The sequence below is a fragment of the Sinohyriopsis cumingii genome, chromosome 16 (assembly GCF_028554795.1).
Source record: "Sinohyriopsis cumingii isolate HCF-2022 chromosome 16, ASM2855479v2, whole genome shotgun sequence".
NCBI classification, from domain to species: Eukaryota; Metazoa; Mollusca; class Bivalvia; order Unionida; family Unionidae; genus Sinohyriopsis; species Sinohyriopsis cumingii.
In genome coordinates this window covers 23588841-23607198 of record NC_142976.1, presented here as the reverse complement: position 1 = coordinate 23607198, position 18358 = coordinate 23588841, and the positions used below count along the sequence as shown (strand labels likewise).

Sequence of the window (18358 nt, the reverse complement as noted above, 5' to 3'; positions counted from 1 at the left end):
TAAAAATTTATGGCTGCAAAGTACAGGTAAAACCCGTTATAATGCGATGTTTGGGGTCCAAAGAATAACAATGTGATATAAGTGGGATTGCGTTGACAAATTTTTCGAAAAATTTCTTCATAGAAAATGTGCACTGAAATGTCAGTCATCAGTTTAAACTATCCTCTCATATATCGTTTGTTTTGTTTGCACGGCTTTCATCAGACATCAAATATATTTCAGTTCTGAATTGTATACATGCCAATATGGAACAAACGGAGCACGGTGAAGTTAAGGCAACATTAAACAATACTGGGTTTAAAAATCTGCTACAGATACAAATAATCAGCTTTACCAAGAGCATCTATTCAGAATGCAAAAAAGAGGTCAACTTAATAAATTAAAAAATGGGACCCATGCTGCAATCACGTTATAAGAGGAATTGCATTAAAATGGGTTTTACCTGTACATTTTTTTCCCATGATATACTAACTGAGGTCATGTAAGAATTGTGGGACATCAAGTCTATGAAGCCACTTTACAGCTGGTTGTACATTTGTAATAACTTCACAAGACACTGAGTGATTTTCATGTGGGTCTTTCTCATACTACTGTTATTTCATAACTCATTATTTATTCAGAAAAATTATATTATCTTATGGTCAATTCTAGCCAGAATTTACACTGCTACAATATACAAAGGAAACAAAGCAATGTCATAACAATAACATAATAATATAATGATCATGTGATTTTCAGCCTTGTAGTAAACTGCAGACATACATTATGGAAAGAAATAAGCATTATTTGTACCAGCTAGATAATAGATGATTTTTAATTGCTAATAAACTGAAGAAACAAAAAAATCCAACTGAATCAAAAAGCACTGTGTCCATGCCATTAGTTTTCTTTGGCAAATTATTATATTATGCACTTAGTAATCCACTGCAAGCTTGAACTTATAATGGTATTAACTTTAGGAAATCTGAGTATTTAGCTAATCAAATGTGACACGAAGTCAGATAAATGGTTGAATGGATGAATTACTAGGTAAATGGAATGGATGAGTAAGCCAGTATACACATATGTAAGCAAATAAACGAATAAACAAATGTTTGACTCAATATGCCAAAACAATGAGATACCCTAAATAAAACAGAAACACCAGGAAATAGAATTACATGAAATACATATAAAATTTTTAAGGTTAATTGCGTTAATATACTTTCTGCACCTTTAATTCAATATTTTTACATAAGCCAATAAAGGATTATTAGTAATTGCAAGAGAAAACAAAAAACATTCACCTTTCTACACACATGGAGATCAGATGTACAAGTAGTCTAAGGCACTCTCCATTACAGATCACTCACACATCACACTGCTGTCTGAGTGAGTTCGAGTCTTGCCTCAATGAACATGTATATGTGACAAAGTGTGCCAGAAGCTTCACTGTTTCTTCCCAGGGTCTTCCCGGGTACTTCCTCCACAAAATATACTGGTTGCAAGTATAGCTTATAATGTGCTGAAAAGTGGTGTTAAATCACACAAAACCAAACAAAACCATGCCAACACAAGTTACTTGAGCAAGAAAAGAACAAATATTCAAATATCCCTGTGCAAAAAGAAAGGAAAAGAAATCCCAGTAAACTGCACAGGTTATATTCTGCTTCATCCTGTTATTGAAACACAGTCATGTCTGAATAAAAGACAAAAACCAGGAGAGAATAGAACCATGTTAGCCACAACACTCAAGCTAAACGTACCCACCTCAATAAGCAAATTTACCCTGATAATTTTCTGAAACCATATGAAAAATTCTTGATTAGAAAAAGTAGTATCAAGATTGAATTTAACACAGTAAGCCTGCTTTATATTCAAATAACAAACCTGGTCATCTGCAGAATTATTTCCACAATTTTCTCAGTTAACCCTACCTCATAAGATTATACATAAGATAATACATATATACACAAGCTCCACGTGCAAGGATGGATCTAAATTCTAAAACCAATGTGCGAATCTACAGGCTATCTCCAATCATAGTCCAAGGTTTAAATTGTCTACCTCAAACAGTAAAGAACCTGTACAACATTACACTAACACACATGCATGCACACAAGCACACAGACATACACAGGCACACAGACATACAGATTCACACAGACATGTACAGGCACACACACATGCACAAGCACACTGACATATATATCCAGATGGACAGGCTCCAAAAAATACACTGGGAAAAACATCAGGTATAAAGCACAAAGTTAGATGTAGTCCATGGCTACAAGTGCTTGCAAACTGGTGGAAAAGATATAGTCAATGACCAGTACAACTTGCAAACTGGTGGTAAAGATATCGCCAATGACCAGTAAAACTTGCAAACTGGTGGTAAAGATATAGTCAATGACCAGTGCAACTTGCAAACTAATGGTAAAGATCAATTGAATGACCAGTACAACTTGCAAGCTGACAGTAAAAATCTACTGGTAATATTTGCAAACTGATGGTAAAGTTTTGTCAGTGACTAATAGCACTTGCAAACTGATGGTATAGATGTGGCCAATGGCTGCTACTAATAGTAAACCTGACAGTCAAGTTTAGTAAATGACAGTACTACCTTCAAACTGATAGTAAAGATGTGACAATAGCTGGCATTAATAGTAAACTGTTAGTACTTGTAAAATTATGATAAAGATGAAGTCAGTGACTGGTAGCACTTGCAAATTGATGGTACAAATGTAGTCAGTGGCTGGTAGTAATGGTAAACTGATGGTACAAATGTAGTCAGTGGCTGGTAGTAATGGCAAACTGATGGTACAAATGTAGTCAGTGACTGGTAGTAATGATAAACTGATGGTACAAATGTAGTCAGTGACTGGTAGTAATGGTAAACTGATGGTACAAATTTAGTCAGTGGCTGGTAGTAATGGCAAACTGATGGTACAAATGTTGTCAGTGGCTGGTAGTAATGGTAAACTGATGGTACATATGTAGTCAGTGGCTGGTAGTAATGGTAAACTGATGATACAAATGTAGTCAGTGGCTGGTAGTAATGGAAAATTGATGGTACAAATGTAGTCAGTGGCTGGTAGTAATGATAAACTGATGGTACAAATGTAGTCAGTGGCTGGTAGTAATGGCAAACTGATGGTACAAATGTAGTCAGTGGCTGGTAGTAATGGAAAATTGATGGTACAAATGTAGTCAGTGGCTGGTAGTAATGGTAAACTGATGATACAAATGTAGTCAGTGGCTGGTAGTAATGGAAAATTGATGGTACAAATGTAGTCAGTGGCTGGTAGTAATGATAAACTGATGGTACAAATGTAGTCAGTGGCTGGTAGTAATGGCAAACTGATGGTACAAATGTAGTCAGTGGCTGGTAGTAATGGCAAACTGATGGTACAAATGTAGTCAGTGGCTGGTAGTAATGGCAAACTGATGGTACAAATGCAGTCAGTGGCTGGCAGTAATGGAAAATTGATGGTACAAATGTAGTCAGTGGCTGGTAGTAATGGCAAACCGATGGTACAAATGTAGTCAGTGGCTGGTAGTAATGGCAAACCGATGGTACAAATGTAGTCAGTGACTGGTAGCACTTGCAAATTGATGGTACAAATGTAGTCAGTGGCTGGTAGTAATGGTAAACTGATGGTACAAATGTAGTCAGTGGCTGGTAGTAATGGCAAACTGATGGTACAAATGTAGTCAGTGGCTAATCCAATCCCTTATTTCAAGATTAACATATCTAATACAATCCCTTATTTCAAGATTAACATATCTAATACAATCCCTTATTTCAAGATTAACATATCTAATACAATCCCTTATTTCAAGATTAAAATATCTAATCCAAACCCTTATTTCAAGATTAAAATATCTAATCCAATCCCTTATTTCAAGATTAAAATATCTAATTCAATCCCTTATTTCAAGATTAACATATCTAATCCAATCCCTTATTTCAAGATTAACATATCTAATCCAATCCCTTATTTCAAGATTAAAATATCTAATCCAATCCCTTATTTCAAGATTAACATATCTAATCCAATCCCTTATTTCAAGATTAAAATATCTAATCCAATCCCTTATTTCAAGATTAAAATATCTAATCCAATCCCTTATTTCAAGATTAAAATATCTAATCCAATTTTTGCAAAAGAAATATCCTAAGCAAGTTGACACATTGTATTCATATCCAAGGTTTAATTCTTTCACATGTGCAAACACTAATCATATGCAGAGCCACTGATTCTGCGATCAAAGGTCAGGCCTCTATGCTTAGACAGCATAGCGTAAAATCCTCCATACATATCAAGCAAGTCAGTGCTTGGGTTTAATTTAAACCTTGCAAAGAGTTGTAATTTCTAATGGCATGGATAGGACTTTGTACTGATTACCTCAATAAAATGAACAATTTGGTGACAAGGTGAATTTCAACTGAGAAACACTTATGGATAATGCAATAAATAAATGTTACAATTTGTATGATACAATAACGAAGAACCTGTTCCTTCTTTTAATTTAATGATGTAATTAACATCTGTATATGTGGTAAAGTAACGCCAGGTATTTACTCATGTAAGTTTATTTTTTGGGAATGGAGACGATACAGCATTAACAGTGATCATTCATGGGATAGAAACTAATTCCTCACAATTTTATTGCTGTGGTCTATTTTTGTTGCACTTTATTTTCTGACTTTAGTATTGTTGTGGGGATAAAAATATTCATAAATAAGGTTCAAACTTAACATTCTATTTACTTAAGAAAAGATTCATTCTAATGTCATAATTATTTCATCACAACAATATTCACAGGTGATAAATCAGAGCATGATTTCTGTGGATTGCATGTGACATATCTATTTATGTAGAATTATTTTTAGGAGAAATGAAAATCAACAGACATAATGTAATAATCAGGAGTTGTATACAAACATGGGAGATATTATGAAATCAGGAGATAGGCATGGTAGGGCCTCAAAAATGGGGAGTTTTTTTCTCCCGTCATAAGAGTTGACAAGTATGTGTATTCAGTAAAAAAAATGTTCACTGTTTGACTAAAAGAGAATTACGCTCTACTAAATGGCCTGTCATCCTCATTGAAACCATCAATATCATAGATAAATGTTTGCATCCCATTGGCATAACACTGAATTTTTCCAGTTTATAAAACTTAATCTTCGCAGATAAACACACTCTTACTTTGTCTTGACAAATGTTTATCTTGTAAATATCTATGAGTAAATCAGTCTAAATTCATATAAGGTGAACAATTCTCCAAGCAAATTAAGGGAATGTCTCTAGGTTCTACTGGTTTTAGTTGGTGAATTGTTATGCGAGTGAAATGAACTTTCCATGCATTCCTAACTGCAAGCTATCTTGCTGGACAGTTAACCCAGCATTAGCTTACATTAGCCATAGTCAATACAGCCATGACCTTACAGGACATTTTAATGCATTTTTAGACTTGAACCTTCAGTTTTGTTATGCATCAGGGAAGATATTACTTACATCCTGAAGATTACTGGCGCAAAGAGTAATGTTTTCCATCCAGTCCTTCATCTCTGCTTCACAATCCACTGCCACCTCTAATGGTGTTCCTCGTGACCGTGTAAATATTTTAAAGTAATACCGTTCACCCCTTCGTGCTGATTGCTCTGAAAATGCAAGTGTCCTGTGAAAAGCAGTCTTATGATAGAAAGCTAAGCCTACAGCAGTTCTAGAAATGAGTGTCACTGAGGTTAAACATATCTCTAGACCTTGCCAGTGCTGATGCTGTGTGATGTCTGTGTGATTTTGTGGTCACCTTTGAGGCCTCAACATAGGTGATGCTGTGTACTGCCTATGTGATTTCACAGTATTCTTTTGCAATGGGTAACTGATTAGTTCAAATGGATATGACTTTTTCCGGTTTTGAAAAATAGGTAATTTTTATCGACATTAAAAATTCATGGATTGTGCAAGGGATCCTAATGTTCCATGCAAGGACCAATATTACTCGAGTTTTTAAATTCAAGGTAACAAGCATGAAATTCACAATAACTGGTCTCCAAGAAAGAGTGAATTCACATTGTTTTTTTTTTTTTATAATAATAAGCAGTCTTATTGTAAAAGGAACGATCAGCAAAATCTAATTTGTAATAGCTATGTATCTAATGCTGAAATACAAAGTCAAAATGGACCACAACACTGTACAATAACATCCAAAAGATGCTGAACATCAACTATGCCTTAGATATTATTATTACAAATCTGTGTATAGAATTTATCTTTAATTCATCGACTCATATTTAAATCATTGAGCAAAACAGATTATGGGCCTCAAAGTTTCGAACTCAAACAGGGGTATTAACTCTATCAAATCCTGACCAATAATGCTAAAGGTATACCTGAGACCTGCATTACAACATACTTCTAAATTATTCTGTATATAATTTATGCAATACCTGAACATTCTGACTCATGAGATCAATGGTTAGCGAGATATTTAACTTTAAAGAAGCATAGCAAAATATTGGCTCTAGGCCGTGGACAACTTTGTCAGTTTCCCTGACTTGAGTCTGTTTGATGTCACAAGAGAAACCCTGCATTGCAATTAAATATTCTTATACCATGGTTGATTGTGAATTTATAAAGGTTGTTCATGACTGGATCATGACAAGGAAGTGTGTTGTTGGTGGACATATTAGCTGAAGTAAATCTGCACTCTTACATTGTTATGAAAAATAGAACCAGGAAATGCAATGCATAAAATCAATAAATTCTTATGTGAGAGAGATATAAAGTTAAGACTGCACATGACTGCAAAGCTGTAATCATATTTCCACAATACATGCAATTTATTTATTAAAAGTACTATATAAACAAATACCCTATACTGGTTGAGTTACTTTCTTATTTTTCCACTACTGGAAAAAATAAATGTATGATAAACTTCTGTTGGTAAAACATGGTTCTCTTCATAAACTTGCCTTGGATTAAATATGGTTTTCTTGACAAGTGCATCTCTCTGAAGCAGACACATCGATATTAAATTATATCCTAAAGTCCCATTATTGTTAAAGATGTTCTTAGCTACATGTATAATAATATATTTATATGGATGTTATAATAACAAAAAAACTGTTGGTTTAATTCACAACAAGAAAGGGGAGATAACAGATCACTGAAAAATATGCTGAAGGACTCCAAGTTACATCTGAGAGTGAATATCATTATTCTGAATTACCATCAGTAGAAAAAGATGCGAATTTAAACTGCACAAAGACAAGGACAAAACACTGAAAGAGAAGATTTAAAACAGAAGGTGCATCAGCCTCAACAAAACAAAAATTGAACATCAGAAGCTACTGATTTTATTACCAGAGAGAGTGAGAAAGAGAATGCAGAATACTTGGCAAAGATAGAGAGAATGCAGAAGACTTGGTGTGGACAGATGACTACAGCAACAGATGAATATAAAGCAGTGTCAGACTAGTAGCGTAGTGTCTCCTCTCCGGAAATTGCTATCTTCACACATTATTATTTATTGCAGTAATCAATTTCATTTGGTATTTATGGAAAATTATCAATCATCAAACTTTTACTGTTAAATGATTCATGTCATGTGACTTTTCTGTAACATGTAATAAACATACAAGACTCTTTTAAAGTTATTTATTCTTGTTGTCCAAACATATAATCAACAAAAAATACAACTGTTTGCTTGGCATCTGACTACTACTATTGTACAAAAGGTCTGCACATCTTTTTGTGAAGAAAATGATTTGCTAACACACATTTCCTTTTATTGGGATCATTCTTGCAAGAGTTTGACACCAAAGTCAATGTAAACACAATTTAAACTCACTTAATGGAAATCTGAACATCATTAAAACAATGTTGCAAAGCAAAACCTATTATTGGTGCTATTGTTGACTGTCACACCAATAAGCCACATTGTTAGTCATCCTGGGTTTCTCTTGTGACATCACAAACTCGTTTGTACATGTTGGGCTATTTATAACAACATTACTTGGCTATTCTGCAGGGGTCCCAATTAAACAGCTGAATATTTCCTAATTCAGTGAATGAATCTGCATCAAGCTTTCATGAGGCACATAAAATGTCTAGCAAATTAAGATTCCTGATTGTGGTACATAGCATTCAGGCCTACCTTTAAAATGTAATTTACTCTATAGTCTTCATGTCCACCTTTGTACCAGGTTTGATTTTCATACATTAACTCCAATTAGCAACACAAGGGACCCCGAAAAATGTTATTATTATATCAATGTATTGTTCACCCAGAGACAAGTACAAGTGTATGTCAAATTTTCTTGTCAAAACAGGTAAATGACAAATCAGGCACATATTCTGTAACTGACCAGTCATGTACCTATTCCATAACAGACTAATCAGGTGCCTATTCTATAACTGACCAAACAGGTACCTATTCTGTAACTGACCAATCAGGTGCCTTTTCTGTAACTGACCAATCAGATGGCTATTCTGTAACTGACCAATCAGATGCCTATTCTGTAACTGACCAATCAGGTGCCTTTTCTGTAACTGACCAATCAGATGCCTATTCTGTAACTGACCAATCAGGTACCTTTTATGTAACTGACCAATCAGGTACCTATTCTGAGGTCTAATCACCTCCACAGTTAGAGAAAATGACCCTCTTATGATCCAAGTCGTTCCATCATACCACACTGTGGGAAATGCAATAAATATATTTCTAGCCCTTACCAACAATACAGCATTGTACATCTATGGCCCCTTTCTGCATGGCTCCTAAAGGTGCAGATTCAGCTGACTCATCCTGTGGTTCAATCTCCTCAACAAAATTGTAGGGAAACCAGTACTGCTTCTTCTCACCATAGTCTCCCCGCCACCTGACAAAGCATGCAGAAAGGGATCATTTATTTATTTAATTTTTGTGAGATTCTGCATTAATCTGAAACAAGACCTACTGGCTTTTGTTCTAGTACTTAATTCGGCACTTAAATTTTTTTTTTTAAATTTCAAACAAGAAACATTGTTCCTTTAAATTCAATGTTTGTAACAACAACTCAATCCACAAAAATGTGTCCTCCACAAAATTCACAATATTTATTTTATTGTAATAGGCTGCACTGGCAAAATGGCAACAGCCAGAGTGAAAGAATGAATTAATTAAAGTATATTAGCCATGGTAGCTCATTTTGCATCATAATTCAAGAGTTACAGGTTCAATACCTGCTAAATGAAATGATGATATAGCCAATAATTAAAAATGACATTAAAACCGACAAAAATGATAAAATTATTATTATTTATATATATACTGATAAATATACTATAATATTGTCAGTACAATAATGGCAAGATCAGGCCTATGAAAAATAAAGTTCTAAAACTAAAAATATAAAGAATAGTGCAAAATGAAATAAAAAAAAATATCAACATTATAAGATAAATGAATCAAAAGGTAAAAACAAAAATACAAGAGGTTTAAATTTCCACCATTTTACTGAAAGTAACATATCAGACACAGTGACAGATATGCACTTATGAACAGGCATGACTGAATAAGTGTACACACAAAGCATTAATACCCATTAATATTCTCTTTAGCAATCCAAGGATTCCCTACCAAAAAATGAATGCCCATCAACCCCCTTTTTGCAATCAATGGATTACCCATGAAAACCCCTCTTTTGCTGTTGTTGTTGTTGTAGGGTTTAACGCAATTTTTCAGCACACAATAGGCTATACATGGCGGCCAATATTAATGGTGGAGGAAGAACCCAGGGAAACCCCAGAAAGAACCACTCACCCACGAGAAGCTACTGCCAAGCTTTCTCACATTCCCACATTGGCCGAATGCGAGACTCGAACCCACACAGGCAGAGGTGAGATGGTAGTGATCTGTAACGGAGAGCGCTTTAGACCACTCAGCCACTCGGGGACCCCCTCTTTTGCAATTTATGAATTCTCTATGAAAACACACCTTTTGCCTTCAATGGATTACCTATGAAAACACACCTTTTGCCTTCAATGGATTACCTATGAAAACCCCTCTTTTGTAATCTATTAATTCTCTACGAAAACACCTTATGCAACCTATGAATTCTGTATGAAAACACCTCTTTACAATCAATGGATTACCTATGAAAAACCCCTCTTTACATTCAACAGATTACCTATGAAAACCCATCTTTTGCAATCTATTAATTCTGTAAGAAAACACCTCTTTTGCAATCAATGAATTCTCTATCAAAACACCTCTTTTGAAATCTATGAATTCTCTATGAAAACACACCTTTTGCCTTCAATGGATTACCAATGAAAATCCATCTTTTGTAATCAATGAATTCTCTATGAAAACACCTGTTTACAATCAATGGATTACCTATGAAAACCCCTCTTTACATTCAATGGATTATCTACGAAAACCCATCTTTTGCAATCAATGAATTCTCTATGAAAACACCTCTTATGCAATCAATGAATTCTCTATGAAAACATGTTTACAATCAATGGATTACCTATGAAAACCCAGCTTTTGCAATCTATTAATTCTCTATGAAAACACCTCTTTTGCAATCTATGAATTCTTTATGAAAACACCTCTTTTGCAATCAATGAATTCTCCATGAAAACACCTGTTTACAATCAATGGATTACCTATGAAAACCCCTCTTTACATTCAATGGATTACCTATGAAAACCCATCTTTGCAATCTATTAATTCTCTATGAAAATACCTGTTTACAATCAATGAATTACCTATGAATACCCCTCTTTACATTCAATGGATTACCTATAAAAACCCATCTTTTGCAATCTATGAATTCTCTGTGAAAACACCTCTTATGCAATCTATGAATTCTCTATGAAAACACCTCTTTTGCAATCTATGAATTCTCTGTGAAAACACCTCTTATGCAATCTATGAATTCTCTATGAAAACACCTTTTGCAATCGATGAATTCTCTATGAAAACACCTCTTATGCAATCTATGAATTCTCTATGAAAACACCTCTTTTGCAATATATGAATTCTCTATGAAAACACCTCTTTTGCAATCTATGAATTCTCTATGAAAACCCATCTTTTGCAATCTATGAATTCTCTATGAAAACACCTCTTTTGTAATCTATAAATTCCCTATTAAAAGACATCTTTTGCAATCTATGAATTCTCTAAAAAAAAACACCTCTTTTGCAATCTATGAATTCTCTAAGAAAACCCTCTTTTGCAATCTATTAATTCCCCACCAAAACATGAATGCCCTTCAAAGCCCTTCTCAAAATCAATGAATTCTCTATCAAAACCCCTTTTTCAATCTATGAATTCCCTACCAAAATATTATGCCCTTCAAAAAAAAAAAAAAAACTTGCACAATCAATGAATTCCCTATTAAAACCATCTTATTTAAGTGTAAAATATAGGTCACATTCACCTGCATTCGATGAAAGTAGCAAAAACAATGACAAACAGACCTAAAAGTAAAATTTCTATGAAATAAAGAACTTCTTTAAAATAACTGCAATTCTAGATAATGCCTCTTGAGGTCAGATTATTTTTAATTTCATGCAGATCAGGTGATATTTTATCTAGTACTGAGGAGGCTCCTGTGTAGCGTTGGCTTTATATACTGGGGCTGATCCCCCATTATCCACCACCTTTGGTGTTTGCTGGCTTTATATACTAGGGCTGATCCCCCATTATCCACCACCTTTGGTGTGTGCTGGCTTTATATGCTAGGGCCGATCCCCCATTATCCACCACCTTTGGTGTTTGCTGGCCTTATATACTAGGGCTGACTGATCCCCCATTATCCACCACCTTTTGGTGTTTGCTGGTTTTATATACTAGAGCTGATTGATCCCCCATTATCCACCACCTTTGGTGTTTGCTGGCTTTATATACTAGGGCTGATTGATCCCCCTTTATCCACCACCTTTGGTGTTCGCTGGCTTTATATACTAGGGCTGATTGATCCCCCATTATCCACCACCTTTGGTGTTTGCTGGCTTTATATACTAGGGCTGACTGATCCCCCATTATCCACCACCTTTGGTGTTTGCTGGCTTTATATACTAGGTCTGATCCCCCATTATCCACCTCCTTTGGTCTCTGGTGGCTCATCAAGTTGATGGATTTCTGTATGATCTGCCAAAGTTGCAGATCAGGATACTGAAAAATCGACCAGACATGACTGATTACCCTATTTTAGGAAAATACTATATAAGAAAAAGCCATAACTCCTGGAATTACAAATGAGAACTCACAGATGCTATTCTTGTTATGGGTTTAATACCATTTTTAGCACATGACAGGTTATACACCTATTTGGTGATGGAAGAACCTGAAAAACTCTGGAATGAACCACCAACACACGGGAAGCTTCTGGCAAGCTTGCCTACATAGCATACTGGCCAATCCTGAGACTTCAACCCATATGGACAGTGGTGAGATGTCAGTATCAGTGAAATTCAGTGCTTTAGACCACATTTGTGGTGGGTCATCAAAAAAGAAATTCATTTTCAAAAGCACCAAGAATTTTTCATCATAAAGACTGTAGAGGATAATTGCAAATCTTACCATCCAGTGTCATGCTTGACAACGTTAGTGATGATGGCACCTTTACAGAAAGACAACTCATCTTCCCTGTTGGCTTGATAGTCATGTAGGGCTTTCACCCGCACCTGTCAAATACCATGCATTCATAAGTCCCCCATCAATCAAAATTTTTATGAGCATACAAACTTCCCTCAACTTAAAACCTGAAAATTCTAAACCATTTTTTGGCAAGTATTTTGCCATGTGTAAAACTGTACAACAATGATGACCAAACAATATCAAACTAATTCTGCAATTTTTGTCATTCGACATTAAATATTTAGCAAAGTTACTAAAAAGTGGAATTTTGAAACTTTTTGTCAGAGTTCATCTTTTTATGTGTTTGAAAAAATGTTGTGCCTGGAAAGCCAGTTAATTACAACAATCCTGACAGAGTGAATGAAAAAGATTTTGGAACTCAGATGAAGAGATTCAAAATTTTTATTTTTACTACTTCATTTGTAATATGATAGAATGATTATTATAAAGTTGACTGTCATGATTTATAATTCTTGGTTTTGACTGTAACTGTACCTTGAATGGCATATAAGTTAAACACATGCTTATGTATTCATTAGGTATAAACATTTGTAATAATTATGAATTTTAAAATCACTATCATATTAAAGACCTTTCATTTTTTCATTTTTTATTTCCTTTTTGTTGTTGTTTTCTTACCTTGCCAATGTTTTACATGTACTAAGATATAGTATAATCACAAGTAAATGAGACAATTTTAAATACATTCAAAAAGTTACAATTTATAAAAGAAGGATACAACAAACAAAGAGAATCTAAAGCAAAATAAAAAAAATTAACAAATTTAAATGCTACAATAACATTGATCATACCATGCTAAATATGCCATCTCCATGACATTAACATACATATGAAGCCATGCTTGGCATGCAAGAATTTCACAGCCAGAGCCAACTGCTTTAGCATACAATGATCAAGCAGCCATTCTTACATAATCAGACTGGTTCTGTGTGCAATATAATGTTGAATGCTCAGCATGGTTCTATGTGCTATATTAAATAGTGTTCCAAACTCAGACTGGATTTGTACAATATAGTAGTGCGTGGTCAGACTGGTTCTGTAAGGAATTATAGTGCTACATACCCCCACTCATTCCATGTGCAATTATGGTGCTACATGTGCAAACTGACTCCATATGCAATTATAGTGATGTATGCCCAGAATGGCTGTGCGTACAATACAGATCAGCAAGCTGTCATCAAGTTTCAGAATCTGACACCAATTGTTTAAGAAACTGTTTTTTTGTTGATAGTTCATAATAATATATTTGTCTGGATAATGATAATATATGTATAATAAACACGTACAGTTTGCTAAATTTTAACATTATCAGAATGTTCAAGCAAAACATTTTGAATCTACCAAGCATTCTATGATCACCATATCAAAGTGATAAATCAAATCATGTCCAGCACACAGTATTTATTCTATAATAAGCATCATCCAGAGATAACATGTCCCCCTGGGGGAAGGGGAGCTAAAATGCCCATCAAACAATTGTTTTGGTGGGAAGAGGCATTTAATTTGAGTGGGGGCAGAATTTCTTACTATATAAAGTATTAAAATGTATCTACTGACCCAAGTACCCAATCATTATCATTCAATTTTTATACATCAGTTAACACACCATTCTCAGTGGCATGGCAACCACCCAAGCAACTTCCACAACAGCATGGGTAAGGGCCAAAATGCCCAAAAGTCCATTTTTTATTAGGATAGATGCCTGATGCCCATAATTATGGGGGGGGGAGCAGAATTTCATGTTAAAGGTACCTTACACAATTTTCATTACATATACCAAATCTGGTTTCAAAACTTAAGAAATATAGGTCATGGTGACATGCTTTTTGTATGACTGTTATACTCATCAAGACAAATCTATATACAAAATTGAGGCTAGCAACATCAAGGAAACTAATCTCAGTGCTAAAATGATTCATCATGTGAATGATGGTTGCATGGACAAATGTATGTCTGTACAGATGTCCATTTGACCACATCCCAGACTAAGTTCAATGTATGTCTGTACAATGTCCGTTTGTCCACATCCCAGACAAAGTTCAATATATGTTTGTACAATGTCCATTTGTCCACATCCCAGACTAAGTTCAACGTATGTCTGTACAATGTCCATTTGTCCACATCTAAGACTAAGTTCAATGTATGTCTGTACAATGTCCATTTGTCCACATCCCAGACTAAGTTCAATGTATGTCTGTACAATGTCCATTTGTCCACATCTAAGACTAAGTTCAATGTATGTCTGTACAATGTCCATTTGTCCACATCCCAGACTAAGTTCAATGTATGTCTGTACAATGTCCATTTGTCCACATCTAAGACTAAGTTCAATGTATGTCTGTACAATGTCCATTTGTCCACATCCAGACTAAGTTCAACATATGTCTGTACAATGTCCATTTGTCCACATCTAAGACTAAGTTCAATGTATGTCTGTACAATGTCCATTTGTCCACATCCCAGACTAAGTTCAATGTATGTCTGTACAATGTCCATTTGTCCACATCCCAGACTAAGTTCAACGTATGTCTGTACAATGTCCATTTGTCCACATTTAAGACTAAGTTCAATTATGTCTGTACAATGTCCATTTGTCCACATCCCAGACTAAGTTCAACATATGCCTGTACAATGTCCATTTGTCCACATCCCAGACTAAGTTCAACGTATGTCTGTACAATGTCCATTTGTCCACATCCCAGACTAAGTTCAATGTATGTCTGTACAATGTCCATTTGTCCACATTCCAGACTAAGTTCAATGTTTAAAAATCAAGCTCGATGTTAAAAGGTGAGCTTAGCAATAAGGGAATCTCATGCCTGAGAAACGGTTGTTTAAACAATTCCTCTGTTTTCAGTACTGGCTACCATATTTGATGGCAGATTGGCATGATTCATATTGACTTAAAGGTTCTTTATGCCAGGATGTTTTCAGTCAAATTGTATAGAGTGGATTTGAGAAGACATCACTTAAAGATAATTTATTATTAGTATTGAATGACATGTTTTAAGAATTGTCATCACTCACACAGTACCAAGATCCTTTCTGGTAAAATTGTGCCAAGCCGTTTTTGAGATGTCGCTTCAAGGGTTTTCAAGTAGTAAAGGTGGCCATATTTTATAATGAATTGGCATCATTATTGTTGAATCCTTCATGTGAGCAAGCTTAATAAACAATCTGACCAAATTCTGCTGCTTTCTCAAACACTGGCATAAACTTGAATGCCATTCATGTCAGGATACTGTCAAATTTGGTCATATTTTTAAGACCGTGTTTGAATGTTTTTTCAAATTTTAGTAGTGGTGGCAATATGTACTGAAGAACTGGCATTACTATAAAACTGAAAGCCCTTTGTGCCAGGATGCTTTTTGTTAAATTTGGTCAGATTTTTTTGAGTAGTTTTGGAGCAGAAATTATTTAAAAGTCTTATCTATTTTTGAACATCAGATTAACACCACTTCCAATTAGGACCAAGCTGCATAAAGTGTATTAGTGAAAACCAATATCAATGAGACCATCCATAACAACACTGGCGGTCTGAGTGGCGTAATTTTCATTTACGTCTGCTACACATTGTAGTAAGTTGAAAATTCAGTCATACCATCCATTCAGGAAGAGCAGTAATTACACGATTTTCAAGATGGCTAAAATTGTCATGCTGAAAGTCAGATCAGCATCATTTTCATTCACAACTTTAAGAAGTGTTTTATTGAAAAACCCTATGTCATTATGACCACTGATTAAAAAGGAATGGTGATACTATTTTAAAAGTGGCTCTTGTGACTGCCATAATGAATGTCTAAAGGCCACCATTTTCAGCAGAACAAACTATACATACCGATGAAACCTGGTGCTATTTTTATTTACACATTTTTTAAAAACAAAAACATTCCAGGTCGTTTGTGGGTGAAATTTGACTTTCTTTAAAGGATCCTCGCTGAATGGAATAAAAAATATTTAGGCTTAGAGAACTTGCTTTTTTAAAATAAAAAGCTGTTTCCAATTTGGGACTCTCCCATAACAAATGCATCAATTATATAACCATGTACCAAAACAAAATGTATCACCAGAAACAAGTATAGCCATTGAAATTCATATAAATTTGCATTAAACTCATTTTAATTTACACAATAAACATGTTAACTTACTCTGCTTAATTTCATGTTTTAAATTTGGGCAAAAGGTCTTTAAAAATTATATAGCTTAGGATATAAAAAAATTCATGTGGTAGTATGTCAAGCTGATTCCCTAATATATACTTTCAATGTAGTCTGACTATGGACTTTATGTTTAATGTCATGGACAACCTCAGCATGGTATTCTGCATCTAAAATTGCATTAGTAATCAGTACATTTCTAAGTACAGGAATGATTCTGCCATATTAATTGGGGTCACCTGGTGTCCCTAATCTCTGTTGTGTCCCCAGAAATGTTATTTTGAAACATCCCAATTGAATGTTGGTAAATCTTGCTTATATGGACTTTTTCCCTCATTCCATTCAGATCCTTAATTTATGTTTCTTGATTGCAGGTATGGTTTTACCTTTTTCCTCACCTGAAGTCAAGTTAATCATGCAAAAGCTTGGCACTGTTTTTAAGTGCATTTACTCATAATAAGCCAGGCTCCAAGCTGACTCCAATATTTGGGCAAAATTAACTCTCTCAAGGCTGATTAGGGTTAATTTGATGACAGAAGGGACAAAAAGCTGTGCAAAATTCAAAGTCACTTGAAACTACAGTTTTTGCATATGTTCATGTCAAATGATTAAACTGCCAATGAAATATTTTTAGAAGTTTATAAAATCAATAAAACTGTTCTGATACTGCTTCACTTCAGTTGTGGTGTAACATAAAATGGCAACCTCAAAACTAGGTTACAGATGAAAATCAGCAATGGTTTCCAGACCAGAAGGGCTCTTTTCATAGATCTATTATACAATGGTGTTGTTGTTGTTATAGGGTTTAACACCATTTGTCAGCACAAGATAGGCTATATATGGCAGCCAGTATTAATGGTGGAGGAAGAACCCGTGAAAACCCCAGAAAAAAACCACCGACCCACAAGAAGCAACCCACAAGCTTTCTCACATATCCACACTGACCAAGCCCGAGACTCGAACCCACGCTGACAGAGGTGAGATGGCAGTGATCCATGATGGAGAGCACTTTAGACCACTCGTGGCCCCAGTTCTATACAGTGAAATACTGGATACAATAATTATTTTTATTAGTAATGGGTCTTGACACATTCATTGAGTTTTAATTTGCTTCAGACTGAGTTACACAAATTCACAAATTCAAAGCTTGACCTAGAATTCTCCCATATAAAGCTACATACAAAATTTAGTTCAAGGAATGTCTTTTAAGAGTTACTGAGCACAAACAGATGTGCAAAGTTCTAAATCTGAGCATCAAAATAAGTGCCAAGTTCTAAGTCAAACAGGTACCATAACTCCATAATATTTTACCCCAAAACAGTGAATATCAAACCTGACCAAGGTTTTTATTTAAAAGTCTGTGTGTGATTAGGATTTTTAATGTAGCATTAACAATTTTTCAGTCATATCACTATGATGTCTGCAGTGTGGCAGTCTATAGTGATGTCTAGCACTGGGGCATCATGCCACAGACATGTAACATGATGTCCCACCCAGTCACATTATCCTGACACCAGGCCGACCAGTCCTTACACTAACCTCTTAATGCTGAG

The 18358-nt window shown here is 34.9% G+C and overlaps 1 protein-coding gene across 5 annotated transcripts in view; it reads right to left on the bottom strand.

Moving 5' to 3' along the window:
* Positions 1-18358, bottom strand: part of LOC149780075 (1-phosphatidylinositol 4,5-bisphosphate phosphodiesterase gamma-1-like) — a 209858-nt gene that overhangs the window by 59702 nt on the left and 131798 nt on the right. For all 5 annotated transcript variants that reach the window (XM_089936833.1, XM_089936830.1, XM_089936832.1 and 2 more), the window contains exons 23-25: positions 12571-12674; positions 8727-8872; positions 5505-5650 (exon numbers count right to left, since the gene is read on the bottom strand). In XM_089936833.1, coding sequence (XP_089792959.1) covers positions 5505-5650; positions 8727-8872; positions 12571-12674 — 396 coding nt within the window. The remainder of the gene's footprint in view (positions 1-5504; positions 5651-8726; positions 8873-12570; positions 12675-18358) is intronic.